Source organism: Callorhinchus milii, unplaced genomic scaffold (assembly GCF_018977255.1).
Source record: "Callorhinchus milii isolate IMCB2004 unplaced genomic scaffold, IMCB_Cmil_1.0 Scaffold7, whole genome shotgun sequence".
NCBI classification, from domain to species: Eukaryota; Metazoa; Chordata; class Chondrichthyes; order Chimaeriformes; family Callorhinchidae; genus Callorhinchus; species Callorhinchus milii.
In genome coordinates, this window is record NW_024704748.1 from 15,859,187 (window position 1) to 15,883,187 (window position 24,001).

At 36.7% G+C, this 24,001-nt stretch overlaps 1 protein-coding gene across 2 annotated transcripts; it reads right to left on the bottom strand.

The window, feature by feature from the left end:
• Positions 1 to 3,125: 3,125 nt before the first annotated feature.
• On the bottom strand, positions 3,126 to 23,196 carry LOC103181164 (protein NDNF-like). 2 transcript variants are annotated; one of them, XM_007897425.1, is made up of 4 exons: positions 23,154 to 23,196; positions 6,007 to 6,179; positions 5,549 to 5,679; positions 3,126 to 5,086 (listed from the first exon to the last, which is right to left on the bottom strand). In XM_007897425.1, exons 2-4 carry the CDS (start codon positions 6,165 to 6,167, stop codon positions 3,705 to 3,707), a joined length of 1,674 nt encoding a protein of 557 aa, XP_007895616.1. In that variant the 5' UTR covers positions 6,168 to 6,179; positions 23,154 to 23,196; the 3' UTR covers positions 3,126 to 3,704. The 2 variants fall into 2 exon arrangements, with proteins under 2 accessions (XP_007895616.1, XP_007895617.1); XM_007897426.2 differs by lacking the exon at positions 23,154 to 23,196 and adding an exon at positions 8,112 to 8,126.
• Between the last annotated feature and the right edge of the window lie 805 nt (positions 23,197 to 24,001).

Below are 24,001 nucleotides of genomic sequence, written 5' to 3' on the forward strand. Positions count from 1 at the left end.
TAAGGAAGGAAATGTGGTGGAGGCAGAGGAAGGTAGTCCAGTTAGTGGCTGGATGTGTGGAAGAAAGGACAGTTGTGGGTCAAAACTGATGCCTAGGTTGCTCACCGGTTTGGTGAGTCTGAGGGATAGGCCGACGAGGTTGAGAAGGTCAGAGCTGCAGGACTGAAGATATTGACGGGAACCAAGCAGTATGGTTTCCGTCTTGTCAACAAAGTAAGACAGTTCATTCATATTAAGATTCTAACCAAGTTTAGTTTGTTTCCATAGACTTCATTTTTTTTCCCCCTTCACTATTAGAATTCTAAATACTTTATGATGACTTTACACTTATGATGAAACACCATCTCTATTTACACAAAGCATCCTTTGGTGAAAGTTTCCAGTGATTATTACGCAAAGCACCTTTGCGGTTGTGCAACATTCATTAGTGATCAAAATTTTCGAGGTTAAACACATTGAAGCTCACCGTAAGATGTCCCATATTTAGTTACACAGACTTGTTGACCAATTTTAAAAAATAGTTTTACATTGCTTCTCTTAGTATTTCAGTGGACTGGGTGATGTTGTACTGAGGAATTTGGAACAGGAAAGTTCCAAGTTCAATCCCTGATCTGTGCTTTGTTATCTGATCTCAGCCAGTGCTGTCAAGAGTTTCTACAATTGGTCTGGGAAGGAAGAACAAATTGGTCAGAGTCCCACACCTTCTGATCAATATTCAGTGAGGATTGCTGCAAGTGCTGGAGGCAAGCACAGGATAGGGCCTAGCAGTCATAGTACTTGATATATTAGTCTACAGGCACACACCGTCCAGACTTGCATATTAAGAATAGTTATTTAAATAGAGTGCTTGGGGCCTGCAATCCCAGTTTGAGTCAGACATTATGTGAACAAAAATTGTTGAACATAATTCCCATTTTAATGCCTCTTGAAAGAAAAACATTAAAACATTTCAAATGTTTAATTGTGCGGAACTGAAAAAAAGTCTGAGCAGATTCATGTGGAATATTGCACAAATATGAAATGGAAGGAGAGGAGGTTATGTCCCTCAGGACCTATTCTATGTAACAGCTTATGCATCAAAACATTCAGGGGGATGTGGCTCATATGGCAAATGTTGACTTTCAAAAGAAAGTTTTTCAGTTGTCCCTTTTATATTTATCATCTGTTACTAATTTAGTGATTCGTTAAAATTGGTCATTGGAGTTTAATGTAGACAAAAATACAACAGTAAAATGAAGGAATCAATGAAGGGATGTCTGAGAAACTGATTTCATGTTTTCGAAGTTCACTTAAGACGAATAAAAATGAAAACTAATAATCTAGAACTTTGAATGTGGGACAAAGTGCTTTTATTTATTTTCATCTCACCAAACACCAAAAGCAAGCTGAAGGAATAGGTTACAATCTACTCGGTTTAAAAAGTACACTCAGAATCAGTTTATACAAAACTAGAAAAATCACACAGTTTCACCAAACAAAATTAAAAGTTACGGCATCATATAGTGAAACCTGAAGTTAGTGGCTAACCAACAGAATTTTTAAAAGTTCTGGCAGCTAAGTATTCCTTATGAAATCCAGGACACCGATAAACATTTAAAATCTAATACAATTTTACATACAAGTGAAAAGGTTATTCAAATATTTGTCCCCCATTATGCAACTGGATTGAAGTGACATAAATAATACAAATCCATGAACAAGTTAATGCCCCTATTTTGATCCTTAGAGTCAGGAATCAATAATACTACATTGTACCTGTGCAATAAATCTGCTGTTAAAGTATTATCGATCCATTGGTTCTTCATCCAGAAATACGTTACCATGGTGCAATTTTTTNCTACATAAATCACACTTAACTATTTACAGTGCTTTTACATGCAAAAAGAAAAAAANTCACGAACAGGATGAACTTACATGTGACATAGTATTTTCCCCCCACCACTCCAAACACTCTGCCCCCAAGTGATAGCTTTGTCAGTCGTCTATTACTGACGAACCAGCTTCATAATTCTGATAAAGAAATTTGTTTCAAATGCAATATTTGATGCATCCAAATATGAATATGAAATACAAAATTGATCCAAACTCTTATTTTACACATAGCATGCTCTTCACTGTGGTCTGAATTAACAATATCTTATTTTCTTTGAATGTAATATTCCCCAGGTAAAAGACAAGGGTAAGACTTAGATAGGACTATAGATAGGACTATAATGTGAAGTTAAACAATATAGCTTACTTCTGAATACCACATAAAATATTGTTCAGCTCTAAAATACAGTAACTGCACTTTACAGTAAATCTTGTGAAACATTTTAATAATTATTATTATTATCTTGTGAAGCATTTTGAGATGTCATCCCATTGTGAAAGGTGTTATTTTAAATACAAGGACTATTGTATTACTATTACTGTATTGTGTTATAAACACGGATTATAGGTCAGTACCAGTATGCAACACTTGTTTTAAAAATTCAGTCCTATGCACTCAACAATATCAAAGCTTTCCAAACTCAACTATACCAAATAATGGAAGACTGAATAATCAAGCTCTACTTTCCCAAATATTCAGACCTTCCAGACATGTAGAAGGCTGGTTGTACAGAATAAGTGAATTCATATGGAAAGAATCAAATAGTCGTAAACCAAAGAGCCAAGTCATGAGATTAATGAAACATGGTGTTCCAATGAAAACAAGAGAACTTCTTTTAAAATTCGTTTGAACCACCTCAGCAAGTTTAGGTGGTAATAATTTAAAACAACCAATCTGGTCCTTCAATTCTTTTTGGTACCAGTAATGATTAGCAAGTGTTCAATTATTTATCTCAAGAGATAAGTCTAAGTCACACAGATGATATGAATGGGGGTAAATGGAGAATTTCATATGTAAGTAGATAGTTACCATCTCTCACTAGTGTTGAGAACAAATTCCACTTGCAATGTGTTGCCTGTGTTGCCAATATTTCAAGTGAAGGAAAACGAAAAGTAGTTTATTTGTTTCTTAGCCCAAGAAAATCAATTTGAAGAATTTTTGTCATTGATTGTGATCAACCAGCAAAAATACAACCTTTACTTTAGTTCCACTGACTAAATCTTCATAAGAGCTTTATAAAATTTCTGGTTCAAAACAAAACAAATGGCTGATTAAACCTGCATCTAAACCAAACAGACAAAGTTAATCAGATTGCTCCAAGGGGTTCAAATAAATTGTTGTCAGGATGAAGAATATCAGCAAGCATATTGATGCTGGTTCCCATAATACATTCCCCCAATTTTTTTTAACTGGAATCATAGAGTACACAGTCCTTTGGCTGTCTCTGAAAAGATTAAGCCCTTCCCCCAACTGATTTTGAGCATACTAGAAGCAAACTGAAACCTAACTCAAAAAAATTAAATCTCCAGTTTGTTTAACTCTAAGTCCAATTCTGCCATATTCCCTTGATGTTGGCACAAATTCCTTAAACTTAGACTTGACCCTTTTATATTTTTATAAAAGCATATATGTTTTGGAACAGAAAAAGGCTACTCAGCCCATTCAGTCATTCATGTCAATGTTCAGAATCATTCAGTTTGGAAGCAGATTCACTAGGTTACTAAAAATGGCACATGTTCTTAAATGTGCAAATGTTCACTTTCATATTGTTTGGCAAACTTCCTGAGCTCCAACTGTTGTTAAAACATTTCATTGTTGTTTTAAAAAAAAATCAGCACACCTTCCTTGTTTTTACTAGTTTACTTTGGTATTTGACAGAATGTCCTGTATGTCCAATAACATATACATCAAACAGATAGATTTTTCCTGGCTCCAATCCTCTGACTTCCTCTGTAGTCACTGCACGTAGCTTGTTTAAGTTGTGAAAATACTTGCAGTGCACCTTCTCCGCCAAATTCCTCACCTCTGGCCCAAAGCAGCCATTTGCCTTCCTTATTTCTTTTTTCGCACGTTCCTGCTCAATCTCTGTTTTGTAGAGGCAGTACTTGTTCCGTTCTTGTGTTCCAAGCCAGGCAATGGTGACTGAGTTACAGGTCCTTAGTTTATCAAAAGTTTTTAATTTCAGACTTTCTGGCAGCTGGGGAAAGATAGGTTTGTTGAAATGCGTAGATACGAGAATTTTCACAGAAGCCTCAAAAGACTCCATGGATTTTATCCCAACTACGTATCTTGCTTTGGCTTTTCCTCTGAGTTGGAAATGTTTCAAACTTTCTATATTTTCAGAGACTAAGAGCTTCCCATTCCTTTCAATTTGAACATGTACCTCTCCACAAGAGTAAAAGGTGAACTGCACTCTCCTATTCCAAACACCAGCCCTGAAGCTATAAACTTTCTGCTTCTCCTTTCCGACATACACTTGAATCATATTTCCTTCCTTCAGCCCAAGAACTTTGGGATCTGGCTGCTGGAGAGTTTTTGCAAAGGTTCCTGTGTATGCAGTGCTAGTGTTGGTAAGGATATTCACAGCAAACACATCAAAATAATACTGGGTGTTTGGTTGTAGGTCAGACACCACATAAACATTTTTATTACCAATGCATTGTTGTATGATATCTAATTCTTTTTCCCAGAGTAATGGACTATTAAGTGTACTTGACTTTGAAGGGGACAGCAATTCGACATGGTAACCTTTTGTGTTTGCAACATGGATCTCCTGTAAGCTGGAGAAGATGGACACGACTGGTATATCTGGCCATAGATCATCAGAGGATTCCACCTGAGCCTCAGCAGCACATAGACTTTTGTAATTGTGTTCTTGGTTGATAAGGAGACAATATTGAATGTTTTCTTCATATCGTAAAATTGAAGGGCTTGGTTTCCAGGCTAGGGTCACCATTGTCTGCCCCACAGATGTAACATCGACACGAGGGTCAAAAGGCAGCTCTGGGTATGGTGGATCAGTTTGTGGGCTGGTGGTCATATAAACTCTGATACGAGTGTTCTTTTCAGTAGAAGTAAGCTCCAACCTATAGAAGGTTGAATGTGATGAGACACTCACATATGTCTCCACCGCATTTCCTTTATAGATAAAAAGATCTCTCATAGCTTCCCAACTCTGCTGATGTTTCTGCAACTTCCCATGTTTATATGCATCTGAAATACAAAATATTAGTTGCTACAGTACCTCAATCACCTGTAATTATTTAAGAAATGATCAATTATTAAATAATAGTAGTTCCAGGCAAAACATCTCTCAGTTTTGTACTGTATGTTTCATAGAAAGAGAAAGACACAACAGGTCATTATTTGTAAATAATGGATTTCAAAGTTTTTTTAAAAAATGCCTCAATACCATCTCATAATTCCATTTAATTTGCTTTGCAAATTTTCTACACCCTCCTCATGTATGTCTTAATTGTTAAGTTCCTTGTACATCTTTGCCTTTAGCAATTTACAAATTTCATATTTGGATTAGTTTATACAACAACAACTTGCACTTATATAGTGCTCATCACGCAGGGTAGCGTCTCAAAGCGCTTTATAACATTGGTGCAGTTACTTTGAGAAGGTCCTAAAAGTCAAAAGTATAGTTGTCAGATTAAGTGAATAACTGACCTCCATCAGAACCTTTACCTGCCGCCTTTTTGTTGGAGTTAGCAGCAGCCAGGTGCCATTCTAAAGGTGCATCACATGGAGTCACAGTGATAGAAAATGGGGTAGTATCCGTCTTCAATACAAAGTAATGCCTGTGGAGAGAGGAGAAAGAAAAAGAAAGAAAAATAACCCTCCAAAACACATGTCATTAGCATCAAATAAAACATATAAGTTAATAAATGGCATTAAAGCTCACACAAGTTGAACAACTTTATTCCTGTGTCCATCTTGGTCCTCTAATAGTGCATATCTTGGTCATTATTGCTTAGCCATCTCTCTGTATACGTTACATTATCAACGTCCTAGCTTTATTGGAAGGGTGATAAAAGTTCTGCTCTGGGGAAAAAAAATCATCCTTGTTAATTTAGAATGTGGGGCTCTAGGCTATCATAGGATCTGAGTCCAGTCCTTGTGCTTACCTTTGTGGCAAGTTTCTAAAGAGAAAGACAGTTATTTCCATCCCATCTGGAAGCACTGGAGAGTAGTTGTACAGTGCTCGATCTGAGGTACCATCCCACCCTCGACCTTGAGCCTGACACATGAGCATGAATAAAAGGCAGAATGTCTTGCACACAGCCATTTCTAGTAGTTCCTGTCAGAAAATATACAGGTTATACTTGTGAGAACAGCGGTACCTGGAACTTATTTACATATCATGTACCAAATCACATTTTGCCCAAGAGCAAGTATTGCATAAGTCTCTTGATCAGGATTTTGTTGTATCTTTGTTATAGTTAGGTGATTGAGATACTGTAGTAACTAATCTTTTACATTTCAGATGCATATAAACATGGGAAGTTACAGAAACATCACCTTATCACCATTTTTTGTTGGGGGGTGGAATAGAAGTTCCCAAATTCAACTTAAGAAGGAAAAGTGAAGGAAATCTTGAATGAGCCTCTCAAGTTTTTCATTCTCTTTTTAGAAGATTTCAAAGAATTATTTTAGAAGCTATCCAGAGACTGTTGTAAATAACTCAGAGGAAACATCCTTTAACAGATGAGATTTATAACCTGAAGGATTATTACCTCAGGGCAGCCATAATCAGCATCATAATAGTAAATACATCAGTTATAATCCTGTAAATAGGCATCAGCAAGGATCTGAAGGGGTCCGCATCCAGAAGGGTTTGGGATTTACATTCAAAGATCAAATAAAACTGAACAATCTTTACATTTTATAGTGCCTTGTCATGTCAAATGCCTTAGAGTGCTTGCCAGAATTGTATTGTGAAGTGTAGCAACTGTATCTGTGAGTGAATGCAGCAGCCAATTTGCACACACCAATGTCCCACAAACAGCTATGAACAGAATTGACCAATTTTTCAGAGAGTTTGTTGGCCAGGATGCAGGGAGAAATTCTCTTCTCTTTTCAAATACTGCTGTGGGATCTTTAACACCTGATCAGGCAGACCAGTACCTTGGATTAAAGTCTCATCCAAAGGGAAGAAGAAGCCGACTCTATACTAAGAGTCTGATCCTCGACCTAATGCACATAACATTTCAGACTAATGAATTAAAGTTTCATCTCAAAAGTTACCGGAAAATCAAAAATATACCAAACTATTTTGTGCGGCCAAACATACATATTCAGTTCAAAAGGTTTACACCAACCATGTATTAAGTTGTAAATTGTAATTAATAGAGGAAATAGCATGCAGTCCACATAAATATTTTGAATTCCACAGCACTAAATCAGTTTGCATTCATTCTCATGGACCAGGTCAATTTCCTTTCTTTCCCATTATATAGTATTCAAAGGAACTGTATCTCTTCTCATTCATGCTCAATGTACAGATTTCCAAAGGATCAAGTCACATTTCTTTTATGATCACTGTTTATGTCCTGTTCATTCCTATCATACAGAAATCAAACCAAATAATTTTCTTTCAGTCCAGTGACACAAAACCTAATCGACCAAATCCAAACTGTAGGTAGAATTAATACATGCATATAATTAAAAAAATGTTCAAATATTCCAGTTATGTTTAGAAGGGAGAAATGCATAAAATAAATGAGATTTATCCATTTGAGTGGACATGTACTAGAATTATTGAAATTGTATTTTCATTTTTAACATCTGAATGCAAAATCGGACACAGTTACTTGCAAGTGCCCCTTTTGCAAAGTGGCCCCCATTGACAAGATATAAAGTAATGGAAATAGAATTTAAAATATCACTTCAATGCAAAGAGTGCACTTAGGAGTTGTGTCCAAAACATATATGGTTCAAGCCTCTTTTTCAAACGAAACAGAGACAAAGAAGAAGTTGCATTTTACAAACGAATTCAAGGCGGAGGAGCTCAGAAAAGAAAATATTGTTTGGCAAAGTTAGTTAAGGGTTGATGTAGAATCATACAATACAAGGATCTGTCCATGTACCAGTCAGTCCTAAAGTAGGAGAGAATTTATGCATTACTTAACATTAAGTTATTGAAACATTTTGAAGAGGGAAGCACCAGAATTTTTAAAATTGTAAACACAAATATATATAAATAATATCTACATAAAAACAATAACATTACCTGAGCAATACAATTCCAGTGAGGTCTTGTTTTTTCCTCAAACAACACAGCAATCAGATATTTCTCAATTCCTTTCTGAATTGTTTTTCCATCCAGACAAGTTAATAGCCACAAAACTAAAAACTATGGCTAAAATCAAATTAGGTTGCTGTTGTGAAAGCCTAGTGTCTGTCTGTGGCAGTCCCCAGCAGTAAGAGTAATGAATACAAGCACAGCCTAATCCTTGTGCTGCTATGAGATTTACTGGGATGGAGCTGATATGTGCGGAGAAGCACTCGTATCCACATCGGGTCCAATCCACATCTATCCAATTAAATAGTGCTTTGGTCTGACATCACAGCTGCCTGCAGTCAGGGGACATTCCATCTGTTCCAGGATGCTCCGTAATAACTCAGACAATTCCCAGTGGGAAAGAGTGCAAGGACCAGGAATTTTACGAATGCTAAACAGATTGATGAGCATAGAGGAGTGTGTCGGTTTAATTGAGCAATGATAAGAGAAGGTGCGGATTTCTGAGAGTTCAAATTGAAAACAAACATTGCACTTTGGTGCTCAAATGATCATTACAAAACAAAAGCACAAGCAAATGCATTTTGTTTACTATACAATATCCTGTTTACTTTATTAAAAATCAATTTGCCAAATGATAAACTTTCAGACCAAATATTTTGAAGACCTTTTTCTCATTGGCCAGAAATCAGTTTCGCAGAGTTCTGTAACAGAGGAAGTTGCTTTGCTCTGGGATGGAACTGTTTACTGTGTTCTCTTGTCATCTTATCCAAGAAACAGTGAAGCTACCCCGGCAAAACATAACTGGTGAGACATCTTGTTGAGAATTAAATCTTCTGCCACTGGAGCAACTGAGCCACACATTTATATAAAGATAACAGGATCCAATTAGGAGAGCTGTTTTATAATGGGACCAGCATGGAAAGCTGGTCAAATACATTTTATTTTTTGTTAGTCATCCAGCAAACCCAGGCAGTAGTTATTGGCAGATGGGTTTCCACTGAAACACATAGACTTGTTTCAGATTAGGAGGGAAAGATTCCTTTCACACACATTGACACCAGACCAACCTAATTCTGCAGTTCTCAGAGGAATCTTATAAATATTTGATGTTTCCTAAAGAGTCTAGAACAATACTTGGGAACACGATCTGCATCTGAATTATTCTGATGCTGCCGAGCTTTCTATATACTGATGCCAAAGACTTTCAACAACAGGTTAAAAAAAAGTATTGCAGTTGTCATAATATTAATACTAAAATAATCTTTGCATTGGATTTACCATTGCATCATAAAACTTCTCAAAAAAGCACTTCATGGGATTTCACTGTAAAGTTAGTGATTGTATTTGTAGGCTATTACAATGAACATGAATCAAAATCCATACTATGTTTTTCTCCCTACTGAAGAGAATCAATGAAGGCCAGATGGATACACGGTATTAACTTTGTGGAGTTAGATACAATATTAAACTTCTTCACTAAGTTTAGATTATGCTGTCTGCATCCAGAGATCATAACAATCCAGAACGATCTGATTGAAGTGGAATTGAACTCTGCACACACTTTTGGTTTAAATACCCTACTTTGTCCAGAGGAATAACACATGATTCTTCTATTAAACTACTGAAGGCTACAGTACGTTGATGCAATAGTTATAAAGAACAAGGGAAAACATTTTCCACCATTCAACGTAAGTATTTTCCAGCATTTTTGATGAAAACATGTTTTTATTACATAAAACACAAGAAATTGTGTAAATTTTGAAGGTACAAAGTAAAAAAAATGCAGCATTTATGACACCTTATTTAAACATTGGATGCTGCTTGGTTTAATTATACACATCCTTAATTGTTCTTTAGAGACATTTAAAATTGATACCTAGGTGTCATCATAGACTCTTCACAAGGAAAAACCAAAGCAGTTAAAATGAATAGTGAGATTGGAGAATATCTGTACTATGTGTGAGTTGAAATTGAACAATAATAATGGCCATATATGTACTGTCCATAAAGATTGAATAGCAATAAAGGACAGTGAGCATTAGATGAATCATAAGCATGGTACTAACCTAAATAATCTCCTATCCTCCAATATTTAAGCCTGGATTTACAAATCAGTATTCCTGAACACTTGGAATTACATTTTTGCATCATTTGTACATTAAACACAAACTGGACTTCAGAGAATCTTAAATCCATCCTTGAATATAATCATACTTCAAGCCTAATTAGGGCAAAACCTACTTAGATGCAATAAAAGTTCTTTTGTAGCAATCAAAAAAATTATAGTGTCTAAATCATTGAACATGTAACTGATTGGAATCTCTGGAATGAATCGGCTATTTTCTAAATAGCATCTTCGAAATTATGTCTAAAACTTTAAGACACTTTTTTTTCAAAAGTGTTTTGATGAATAATAATAATATTTCTTGCATTTGATATAGTGCCTTATCACACCATCAAAATATCTCAAAGCACTTTACAGGATACGTAAAATGTTTTGACTGTGTATTTTTTGTGCCGGCAGTTTGCGCACAGCAATGTCCTACAAACAGCCATGGAGTGAGTGAGCAAGTGACCAATCTAGTTTATTGGCTGTTTCAGCTATGCTCCCTTTAAAGAGACAGAAAATCTTTGAAGCTTGTAACGTTAGAGGTTTGACTCCAGCCCATTAATTCAATTGCTCATTCAACACAATTAGTGGCAAAAGTTGTGCTGGAATGCATGCACCAATGGATTTTTTTTCTTCAAAAAAAAAGGACCGACAGGAAAATACAGCAATTTGGAGAGTTCATCTGAACAGTCCCAAGCTAAGCAGTTTACTGTTCATCTCTAGCTTGTGGCCAGTCAGTTTCAGTTCCAGCTTTCAAACCTGAAGTAACAGAGAACAAATCGCTTCCATATCAGCGATCAGAATAAAGCAATTTCAAGCTTATCAGTTTACTGAAGCTGAATTTGAAACTTTTTCCATTTCATTAAGCCGTCAGTCAGAAGTGCTAACCTGTCAACTTCTGATACAGTAGAACTATGTCTTTTGCATATGAGGCTTCACTGGAAAGCGATCCCACTATATTCCACAGTTCAGAACACAGTAACTGAAAATTTCTTCCCATTTTACGGTTTTCCCTTCATTAAAACTGCTTTCTCCACTGATTCAATACACTAGTTCAAGTCAATTTCCTTAATTCAAAAGAAAATAACCCCTGATCTGTGTATGCTTAGGGCTGTGAAGGCACTTCAATCGTTCAGTTTTGGTAGATCACATTTTCCTGACGTATTTTTCTGCTTCAAAGCCTTTGTTGCCAGAAATGATCTAGAAATGTCCAAAAGCTTTAAATCATCAAAATATAATTGTTTACAGCCCTTGGCCGAATAAGAATTGTAGACATTTGTACATAGTTTATTGCAATAATGCACTTAATACGCTGAGCAAGATAAATTACAGAATCAATTACTTAGTGACAGATAATACAGTATGCTATGTATGTGGGATATAGATTTGATAATGTTTTTAAAATCATAAATTCAGGCAACTGGATACAAAAATAACTTTATAACGATTTCAACAAACCTTTCCAATTTTTCTCAAGTCCCCAATTGAAACATTCATTTGCAAGATGACAGAAAATAGCATTGATCAAAAACAGAACTGAATCATACAAGTGTGCAGAGGCCCACAGCACCAGCAATTTGCATTTATACAGTGGCTTCATGTACAATAATGGCTGGGAGCACTTGACAAAGTCTGAGTTGGAGACAGAGCAGAGAGAGAGGAAAGGCAGAAGTGACCATCGGAGCAGTCAAAGAAATAGATTTTATGGCACAACTTAAAGACGGGTAAAAAATACATCAGCCCTTTCCAAGTTGTTTCAAAATATTAATTTTCCATTAATATAGACTTCAGTGAAGCAAAGTAAAGGCTGATAATGTAATTGGATGAATGACAGGACCAAGATCATAAAGTGAAGACACAGCAGGTTTAAATTGGAATTGAGGATGGAATTTGTTTGGATAAAAATCTCACCTTGGTTTGTCAATAAAAGCTGCCCTGAATAAAATCTGATCTTCTGAAGAGTGGGAGAAAGTTGCAGTGAGAGGATGGGATCAGGATTCTGACTATTTGCCTCCACTGATGGCATTTGAAAATATTTCCTACCTAAAGGGAAATGTCAGGAACAGACCTACCTGCATCTATTCTGGGACACCCTGAAGTAAAAGGTAAACCAATGTTTAAAAAAATATTCTATCTCCATCTCCATGCTGGAAGATTCTTTCATTGCTTTCAGCATTACTGAGCTAGATCAAAGACAAGACAGCAAATAAGAGGATTCTAGCTCAGAATTGCAAAAGACAATTTCAGGACAGACAGCAAGAATTATTTATTTACCCACAGGGCAATTAATCACTGGAATGAGTTGCTAGAAAGACTGTTTCAGTCCAGGATGGTGGACTGCTGAATAAATATTTTGATGGTACAATGGGGTGATAGTAAAACAAATATTCTGGAAGGATGAAATTAAACTAAATAGGTCCTTTTACATCCAACCTGTTCTTTTGAATACTTAAAAATAAAAATATCAGATTCAGATTATATGTTTGCTATGCATCTGAGAAATAAAAAAAAGTCACCCAAATGTAGCCATGTTAATTTTCTCTTTTCAGGACCACTACAAAGAGGAGTGTGTGTGCAAATTAATCAGATACATAGAAGTTTCATAGCTGGAGTTTCCCAGTAGGTTTGGCACTAAACAACTGTTTGCATTGGCAATAAGCAAGAGGCAGAAAATCACTTGGGTCAGATTATGCCCCATTCAAGTTAAATGGGTTTGGTCAGTTTAGCAATCCAACAAAACAAACCAGTGCTCTCCATTGTACAACAGGTGGTTGCTTTTGGTCCCCCTCCCACCTCTCTGCTTTCCCTCACCCCTACACCACTCCTCCCCCATGCTCGGACCCCGACAACTGACTGTTCAGCGCTTTGGACGTGAAAGGCGCTCTATAAATGCAATTTTGTTGTTGTTGACAAAACAAATGACAATCACGGCAAATTTACCTTGACAGGCATAGATAATTGAACATGGGATAAAAATAAAATTACCATCCTGGTGACTTGACTATTCCTGTGCCCAGATTCAAATATCATTTCTTCTTCATAATTTGTTTCTTCCACAAAATTGTATAATACAGTGGTTTGATTTTTGACCAGATGAAAACAATGATCCTGTCCACTTAATCCAATGTCACGTTCACAAACATCTCCTGAATCACATATGAGTGAGGATCAATTCACAGTCAGATTATATTGGAAGTTTCTGAATGATTTTAACTTTATGTGTTGATCAAATGAAGTTAAAATGAAGTTAAAATGAAATAAAATGAAGTTAAAATGAAGTTAAAAGCAGCTGTAAAATTCAAAAATGTATTTGAATCATTAGTTTTGCTTGAGACCTCTCAGCTTTGGTGGGTTTGAAAGTGAAGGTGAATGTGCAGCATTTTAGTGATAAATAGTTGACATCTAATTCGACATAAACTGCTCTCAGCTACTCATTCCCATTCTCCAGACACAAATCACTGGGTTCCATTTTCTTTGCTGTGGAAAAGATAAATTGAACGTCCCTTGAAAACAGCACCCTCTACTGGATAGATTAACTGTACATGTACAGCAATTACATACCCCCAGTGTCTTATTAATCATACAAATAAAACACATCAAAGATTACTTCACATCAGAACATTTGACATATTTCACAGACGACTGGTGTAATTCTAGGCAAACATCAACGCTTCCCTTGTGCATTAACAGAGATTGACAGGGTCATACCTATGGTGTGCCCTTCCAATTATTAATCTTAGCTTTTCAATGCTGACCTTGAGCCAATGTAATCCACCTTAAAAATGTTTTGCTGGCATACAGGCTACAGATATAAGGTCTATTTTGCAGTATTCCTAAATAGAATTCCTTGATAAGAAAACTGAGTTGCTCAGAGGGGGACATCTTCGGTTATTATAAAGGATAAATTCATATCAGCGTGTAAGAACTCCAGTCTGACACACTCTACTTGCAAAGTAAATTCGCACATGTCATGGATGAACTGAATGGCGAACGCAGTTAAATACTACGTCAAACCCCAATACATTTTATTTCACAGAATAAATGAACGTTAAACTACTGCTGCAAGAATGAGCTACAATTTGTAACCATATCCCTTTATCCCTGTTCCATGTCAATGAGGTGGAAACAATTAAACTTTTTTTTTGCTGAAGCCTTCTGGAATGAATAATGTTTTATTGCCTCAAAATTAAATATCCTGAAGAACATCGCCCTGGAGGATATGCCATTCCCATTTGGATAATTGCTTTACAAGGGATTTTGTAATTAATTCAGGGCTATCCCAGTCAAATTTCACACATGTAAAAATTAAATTCCTGGAGCAGGAAGCTTGTCTTCGATTCAGAAGAAGCAAATTACAGAATCACAAATCTTTATTTAAAGAGAGAGCCTCCATATATTTGGTCAATTTTAAAATAATGCTGTTTCTCAACAGTCTTCACAATTGACTGATCCCATAAGCGAACACTCTCGACCCTGCAATCCGATCCACTGTTATGCATCTGATTTAATAGAAGGGTTGGTGAGGAAGGCAATAAATAAAGTTGTGTCTTATAGGAGGATCTCCTGACATGTAGAGTAAGCAGTGAGTCCAAAACACAGGAACTTCACCTTAATGACAATGACCCTATGTTTGTCCCACGACAGGGCCACATTCATACTTTTTTAATGTACATAGAACTTCATAAAAAAAATTAACCAAGTAATAATTTGAGGAACAATATTTTCTGTTATATGTATTTCCCTAGCTGTGGTAGAAAAATTATGCTTTATGTGTAGTGAGGAAGCCTAGTTTTTCTTTTTTACCTAAGCAATCTTCTGTGTTGCTATGTTGCTCAAATGGTACTTTTGAAAGAATATAAAAAGGTCCAGGAAACTTGAAATACTTGGTTCCAGTATATGACGCAGCACCATCTTAAGCTTGATGGGTTGTAGACTTGATGAGTCCTCCTGGACTATATTTTTATATGATACTGTACTTTTCATTGCAGTTCATTAGTTTAACTGGTGTCTGTTTTGGAGAACCAAATTCAGAACCATCTGACCTCAGGAAAGCCTGTTACCAATGACAATGCAAGAAAACTGTACTTTGCTGGGATTTCTCACCTCTGAATTTGCTTCCAGATTGGCCCAAAGCACCAGTTCTCATGGAAATAAATGGGGAAGCTCTGGGATGCATTAGCTATTTCCTTCAGCAATGTCACAGGAGTGACCTGAGGACGGAGGAGGTGGATCAAAGCTAATGAAGAAAAGCCAACAGTCCCCACCACAGGCAGGCTAATATTTTATAAGAAGGTGACTTTCATCTATAGCTAAGAAGTGCTTTGAACTGAGAGGGAGATGTCTTCTCTTTTAAATAAAACACCCAGTATATAGAGAGTTGCCGTTCAGCATGGCACAAGCAGATCTGTATTCTGAATTGGTTTAGTCTCCCCATATCCACCAGTTCTTTCAGATACAATACCAAATTACATTTGTAATTACACTATCGGTGGGCGGGCCTTCCGCCACTCTGCACCCACTCTCTGTCCCACCGTCTCGCTCTCTCCCTCGCCACCTTCCAGACCCACCTCAAGACCTTGCTCTTCGACTGTGCTTTCGATCTCCTTGCTTCCCTCCCTGCCCTCCACCCTCCCCCACCCAACCCTTAGCTCGGATCCGTAACTCTGCCTGTTCAGCGCCTTGGGATGTCCTCACGACATGAAAGGCGTTATACGAATGTAATTTTGTTGTTGTTGTTGTAAAGCGCCTTTCACGTTGGGAGGACACAGAACACAGAACACACTGTAAAGTGAATTGACTGTATATTTTTTTGTGGGCGAACACGGCAGCCAATTGCGCACAGCAATGTCCCACAAACAGTCGTAGATTGAAAATGACCAATTTATTATTGTTTTATGGTTTTTGGAGGGATTATTATTAGGCGTATGGAGTAAGGAAACTTGCCCAGGTTTCGCTCTGCCTGGAATTGAACTCAGGTCTCTCACTTGCAAAGCGAGTGCTCTAACCACTGAGCTACAGGACTCCAATTTACATTTATGTTACAATTATGTTACAATTTACATTTATGAATTGTTTCACACAACTGATTGGGAGCCCCAGCTTTATTGGGGGGAGGCGTCAGAAAGCCCAATCGAAAAGATAGGTCTTAAAAGTAATTAGAAACAAAAATATTTACATTGAGATTCTTTTTATTCTATGCAAGAATTCAGCTTACAAATTGCATACTGAACCGTAATTAGTAAGTGCATACACCTACGTCAAAAAACATAATTTAGCAGCCATGGGAAGATTGAATTCTACTTTCAACCAGCAGGGGGTGCAGCAGGACAGATTATAGACATTTCTAAAGTAAATGGCACAAAACCTTGACCTGAGTGAAAATTGGTCACACAGATCATAAGGAGGACAGCATTGCAGTCACATTGTTCCTAAAAGGTGACCCAAGAGTTCAAATTGGTGGGTTAGTTAATGTGACTTTTCTTCCAGCAGCACAACAATCTAGATCAGAGCACAATATTTCTCTTTCACACTCCATCTCTAAGCTCAGACAACTCAGTCACACGAAGCATTAATATTGCAGATTCTTAGATGTTCTACCAAACTGTCAGAGAGTTTTTAAAATACTACTTTTTGAGTAGAGATTGACTCTCTTCCCCTGTGCATATATTGCAATTTAATATCCTGTCAAAAACACTGCAAGGATGTCTAGCACAGTGGATATACGAATACTAAGATATCCTTACTGAGCTACAACAAACTGACATAAAGCCTAGATACTTGAGTTAAAATGTACAGTTCATTGGACACTTGGAAAATAACATAGTCAGCCTATAATGTATGCGATACAGAGAACATTATAAGCTATTCTATTAGATCAGCCATAATCTAATAGAATAACGGAACAAGCTCGAGGGCCTCAGGACAGAATGGCTGAATGGCCTACTCCTGTTGCTATGTTCCTATAAAATACTGTACTAATACAACATGGGATAACTTGAAAGAGCAGGATTCTACATTATCAGTATTATTATCTGCATCAGCTCCACCCCCCAAGAGTATACTGCCATTGACACACATTCCAGCTTGTGTGACTGCATTTAATTTATATACAAGAAGCTGTTGAGGGAATGTTTGATTCATTTTCAGCAATTTGTTTGCTGGCAGCAGGGATCATCCCAGATTTTGACAGAAGCTGAACACCCACAATCAATCGTGTGATGTCATCCAAATACCACTGAGCCATGTGATTTGAATCACAGTGGTTTTATTTCATTGCCTGTTGCAGGTGAATGTGTGTGTACAGAACATTAGCTTAAATAACTGTAAGCACACAGAATTTGGAAGATTGTGCTGCTGTAGGAAACAAACAAAGTGTGCAACGGGAGTCCAAATGCCAACCCCCTTTGCTGAAGAGTAAAGGAGGAGCTGGACAAGCCTTTTATTAAATTGAACAATATGTGCCAGATCTGCAGAATGAGCAACAATTACTCAAAGATACATTTGGATTTTGGAGGTACTTTACAATGAAAAATGTATGCCTTATTTTGGAGTAAATATGGTAATATCAGTTAGTAAGATTTTGATAAAATGGAACAGTTGGTTCCCAGTGGTCCAAAGTCCTGATCACATGATGTGATCGGCTCTTTCCTGCAGGAGAGGAATGTATGGTTACAGATCTTGTCCAGTGATACGATGCCCTTTCCATCAGGTCATCATTAGCTTGACACAGAGGCTCAGCTGGACAGCAACAAAGCGAGGCAGGGTGGGTGTATTGTAATAAGATACTTTACAGCTGGGGGTCTGCTTTGAGATCTTCAGACAAAACTCACATCAGCTCTAAACAAGCTTGAGCTTTACTGAAAGTCAGTCTTGTATATTTTGTGAGCCACCATTGGTTTAAGCTTTCTGAAACTTTACTATGAAATGCTGAATGGTACATGTCAACTGCAGCTTTAACCTTACAAACATACCAGGTTTTTACTGACTCAAATAGGACTGTAAAGGTTTGTTTATGTTCTTTTCTTCTACTTCCCTTCAATGCCTAAAACACAGCAAATACATCAGCAAACAACAGCAGCAAGATTACATTTGTATAGCGTCTTTCATGTCGGGAGGACGTCCCAAGGCACTGGACAGTATACAGCATTTCAGACCCGAGCTGGGGTTAGGGAGGGAGAAGGGAGGGGAGGGGAAGATTTTTTATAATAATTTTATTATAATTTTTAATAATAATAATAGCAAAGATTCTAGAGAGGAGATAAAGGATGTTAATGAACTTTCATTTACTCACTGGTTTGCATATAAAAAACAGAAATAGTTGCTGCTGATCTATGTAACTTGTATTTTTAACCCCCCACCCCTGAGCACCCCCTAATACACACACCTATCCAAACAGACATTTGAAATGGAAATGGTTTCTACTGTCAGGCCAGGCTGTGCAAACATTTCAGAGATACAAGCAGCTGTGCACAAAGCCCAGAGATTGCAGAGCAAAAATATCTGTGTCCAGGTTTAAATTCACATATGTAATGTGTCTTAAAGAAGGCAGAGTTGTAATTGTAGTATGAGGGCAGTTTATCCCCAATAAAACACACACTCATTCCAGTCACTTCAACAACAACAATTACATTTTCTTTGAATCTCGGCTTCACAAAATAAGATTGGAAAACATAATCACAAATGGCTATTTTGCCAGTCAGCTGAAGGCATCTGGAAAACACAGACCAAAATAATGCTGTTTATACTAACTAAATCTCACCTCTGGATGCCAGTTTGCCAAAGACTGAGAAGATCCCAATTAGGTGAGGCACGTTACAAAAATGTTTTTGAATGCATATACAAGAATAGCTTGTTAGTTAAAATCTAGTTATATCAAAGTTGGCCTTAAGTACTATTATTATAATACATTGTTAGAAGAAAAATTACAGTTATACAAACATTTAATGAGAAACCACACAGCAATCTACTAGTGCTAACTGTACAAAGATAATAAAGCTTACTGTGTATACAGCTTCCTGAACAATCCACCACTGGTAACCACATAAGGAGAAATAGAACTTCCTAAGTACCATATCTTAGAGCTTCTGCTGGAAATCATTCTCAGCAAACGTAAATCTGAAAGTCTGCAAATGCCTGTTTCAGAAGGGAAACTGTCCAAAACATCCATGTGTTATTGTGCATTGTGATAATGTTGAATATAAATTATACAACATTCTCCAAAGAGTTTACACTATTGAAAGCTATACCAATGCGATTTGAACTGGTGACAGTGCCCTTGAGTAGAAAGGCCTTTGCTGTATTTGCATGTTCTGTTGTGTATGGTCTAGTTCGCTTCTCAATGATTCTGAACCTAGATAAAGGTAATAAAGCTTTTTGAAGTGGTATACAAATACTGGAGTACTGGATTCTGAATAGCTGTATCCACATGACACAGTGTTTTTTTAAAAAACAAATTATAATGTACACCACATCATATTTCAAGCTACATATTTGACAAATTTAATATCTTAAGATTTCTATTGATGTCATGGAAGGGATGCATCTTGCCATCAAGTAACGCAAGATGCATCTTGATGATTACCTTCACAAATACCTGAACTTTGAATCTATATAACAGATACCGAGACCCTCCAAGGAAGCTGCAATACAGAATATTTGGAAGTAGTTCCAAGACATTCCACTTTAATTGCAATATAGATCTCTCCGTGTACTCATTTATTTTCTTTGTTCATTTGTATCTCTAAAAGGCTTTTAGATAAGTGCAGAGCAGAATATGTCCCCATTCACTGTACATAGAAAGGAGATAAAATATTGTCCAAATGAAAGACTAATAGTAAAAGCACAATCTATTTAACAAATTCACTGCAGATTTCACTTCACTTGAAGGCTGAATCTTTATAACTGTCCTCACCATGGAAGCAATATACCTACTCCAGGTAATATCAATGGATTCTTAATGTTCAGTCACTGATTATAATATTATTATTATTATTATTATCAATATTATTATTATTATTACTGGAGCTCGCCTGGACCGCAGCTGTTTCTGATTGTAAGACCTGTACTGTGCTCAAGGCTAACAGCTGCAACAGCACTAACAACAAAGTGGACCAGAATCCCACACATTTTGATTATATTTTACAATTGACAACATACTTCGTGAGGGTTGTATTAATTTTATGAACTAGAAGAAAAAAAAGATTGTACTGTCCATCAAACAAAGTTTCATGACATAGGAGTACAAAATAAATCACAAAATAGTGTTTTCTGTTTGTGAGGAGAGGGATGTACTTAATACAAAAATAAATTGGACACAAGTTCTCTTCAATCTGATTCAATAGAATTTGTCACTTTTCTTTATGGGTTCATGCCTATAACTATCTAAATTCTTGGTTGCTAATTTTAGTTGTGATACCATGGGAGGCACAGCAAGTAGAAGTCAAGCACTTCTCCACAGGAAGACTCACCCAAGGCAAGTCACACACACTTCATAGTTGTTGCTTGAGAGCAACATTGACAGAACTCTTTGAGCAATAATCCTGCTTGCTATCTTTGGTTGGCAGTTGTGCATTATAGTGTCATGTCTGTTATGGACTAGCTTAATACTGACTAATGTCAGTTCAAGTCAGGCTCATAGCAGTTGGGCTGCTGATCTCTGGACCAATTTGGGCTGGATAATATTCATACCAATTGCACTACCCAGTCTCTTTTAAAGATGCATTTTAAAACAATTTCAAGTCGCTGCAAAATGTGTTCAATTCAGTTTCTGCTAAGTTAACTGATTTTAGCCAATGAAATGTGAAATATCAGGAATAATCAAATGGTTACGATCTCTAAATATTCCCACAGAAAGAAACAGATGGCCCTGAAGATAATCCTTTGTAGAATCATCCTTTTATTGCTTCCAGGCTTTGAATGAAACATTAAACTGAGAAACTATCTGTCTGTTTTGGTGAATGTTAAAGATCCCATTGCACTATTTGAAAAGAGATTCCAAATGATTTAAGGAGTGACACAACCTCCTTGCTTAACAAAATACTATAAAGAATTTGGAAAGTGCCTTTACTCATTGATGTATGAAGGCATACATTAGGCAAAATAAGCATTCAGTGCTGCTAATCAAAGTGGCAGCATTATCCATCTCCTCAGTGACAAGGAAGCAGCCTATTCCCAAATCAGAGGGAATGAAAGAGGTATGTTTTGCATATTCAAGTTAGTGTAACTGCTTAGATGTGGAAATATTCATAAATAAGTGAGATCTCAAATAACCCCTGATCATCCTCACTGGAGACCAATTACAACACATTTGTCACAAAATGTTTACATAACAGATGGCCTAAATTCTTCTATTCATTATATAACCACCTTTTCTCATGGAATTACGTTGCATTAAGAACTAGGTCAAAATGTTCTGTAAGGTAAAAAACACAGTTTTTAATTGAGGTCATACATAGGAACTCTTTTACTTCCTCTCACCCGATCATGAACTGGCTGTAATATTTAGCACTAAAATTTTTGCTCAGAAAAGCCTTCACTCATCCAAACGGTACCAATATAAATACATTTCATATTGATTTAATTGCATTGTTATGAGCAGTGATCCAAGAACATTAAAGGATCAGGTGGAACAGAGGATAAAAATACTCTTATCTGAAAGATAATCATGCTTTGTATCTTGAATTAGCAACTTCCATGTGGCACATTAGGAGTACACAGAGCAAATGTTATTCAGCCTGAAGGCACAACTGCAGGAAAGCTGAGCTCTTGGAGTGATGAAATTAACATGCTTGAGGTTACAAAATAAGAGTTCAGAGTGTTCCAACCACCCTGAGAAAGGAATTGTACTACCTACCTTATTTAATTATATTGCTTCAAAACAAAATTCTTTGTTGTGCTTAAAAATGAAATGCCCTAAACATAACAATTATACAATTCCAAAAGAATTGTTTGCATAAAGCACGTATATCTTGGCAAGGCATTAATTATATTTCGCTTCTCGTTGCCTTGCAGAAAAAGTACTCATAAATACTAAACCTCTGTTTTTATAAATGAAGAGCTTTGGGACTACACTCCGTTCTTTTAGTTTAATTCTTCTTGTTACCACCACATATATTCTGTTTAAGATATGCGGTACTCTGTCCTTTTGAGCTCTATTATAGGATTACTGCACTAGTAAAAATGACCAATGTCAACCCTCTGATGCCCAATACATTAGGAAGAAAAATGCTGCATTTTTATGGCAGCATATTCCATCAAAACATCTCAAAGTGCAAAGTGATTGAAATTGTAAATCCAGTCTGTGCTGAGTTAGCTGATTTCAGACAAGGCAACAACTATAGTGCTACAATTGACTTAATTAACTGAGTTATCTGCATTGGTGGAGATAACACAGTTGGACTCCAATGGAATGCTCCCTGTGATTGAATATCCTGCAGACTACCACACATAAATTATGGTCATTTAGGCAAGATAACTGCGAGTGCTCAGCAACATTATTCCAGAAGACAAAAAATCTATGAAAAATATCTTCAGAGGAAGAGGGAAACATACTGCAATAAAGGACCAGCAGAGGGAATGGGGCTAAAGCCAAATCTGCAAGCAAGTGAAATTACCAGTCCAGAATACACTTCACATTTCCGCATTCTGCTTGTGCTGTTTAGAAAATGATTAGGGAAGGTTATTAGACAAATAAACAAATAAATAATCCCACTGCTGACAATATTGTCAGCCAACATACATGTACAGCAATAGGATTAGAGGTTCAATGTTTAAAGCAGGTTGTGTCACTCCTTAAAGCAATGAACAAACTAAATCTCAATTAATGGCACCAGTGATCTTTAAGACGTGTTTTTTTATCCTCAAACATTTCAATTTGTTTCATTTCATTCAGATGCACTTTTTCCATAAACATTGCTACTCACCAATAAACCTTGGTTTAGTTTCTTCCTTTTAAAACATCCCAGTCTGGCCAGGAATGGATGCCTACAGTTAGGTATAGTGCTCATTATAAATTTCAGTGTTTTCCATTCTTTATTCTTCTCTACTTTGACTTGGTTCTATTCCCCATGTGTGACTATTCACATTTTAACAGGCTGAAGTGCAAGGATTTCTCCTGTTCACTGTCTGTGCTCACAGTCATATGGGGCTCATTCATTCTTGGCAGGTCCAATGGTGCAGATGGATCAAGGCCATTTACAAGACATATACGAGCACCAAGCCAGAGTATTTTTGACCCAACTTATCTTTCTCAGAACACAAAAGGTGAAGGTGACTGTATTGGACTGAATACAAGACTGTACAGAATGAGATTTAAAAAAAAGTATAGTGGGATAGGTTGGGTGAGGACAATCATTTTATTTCTCAGTCCCATTTATTCAAAGTATAACAGAAAGCAGTAAAAGTAAATATTGTGTGTTAAGTGACCAATATGAATGGTGAACCTGCCTACTCAGAATTATTATTGCCCATTGCCCCTCTCTTGGTTTACTTTTGCAGCAGATCTCTAGGTACACACAGCTTCATTTTCTTTTGAAGCAATTAATTTTCTGTTCTCAAATATACTACTAATAATAATCTTTGCATTTGATATAGCGTCTTATCACGTCTTCCAGACATCTCAAAGCGTTTCACAGAATATATCCCAAAGGGAATTGACTTTTTTTTGTGGGTGAAATACAGCAGCCAATTGCACACAGCAGTGTCCCACAAACAGTCCTGGATTGAAGTGACCAATTTCTTCTTACTTTTTTTGAAGGAGTTAACACCCCCG

Bases quoted from the DNA above. Each gene is read 5' to 3' on its own strand.
- LOC103181164 (XM_007897425.1), bottom strand. From the start codon at position 6,167: ATGGCTGTGTGCAAGACATTCTGCCTTTTATTCATGCTCATGTGTCAG. The intron at 5,680-6,006 runs GTAAGCACAAGG...CTCTCTCCACAG, and splicing joins TTTAGAAACTTGCCACAAAG to GCATTACTTTGTATTGAAGA. The intron at 5,087-5,548 runs GTCAGTTATTCA...TTTGTATTTCAG, and splicing joins AGGTAAAGGTTCTGATGGAG to ATGCATATAAACATGGGAAG.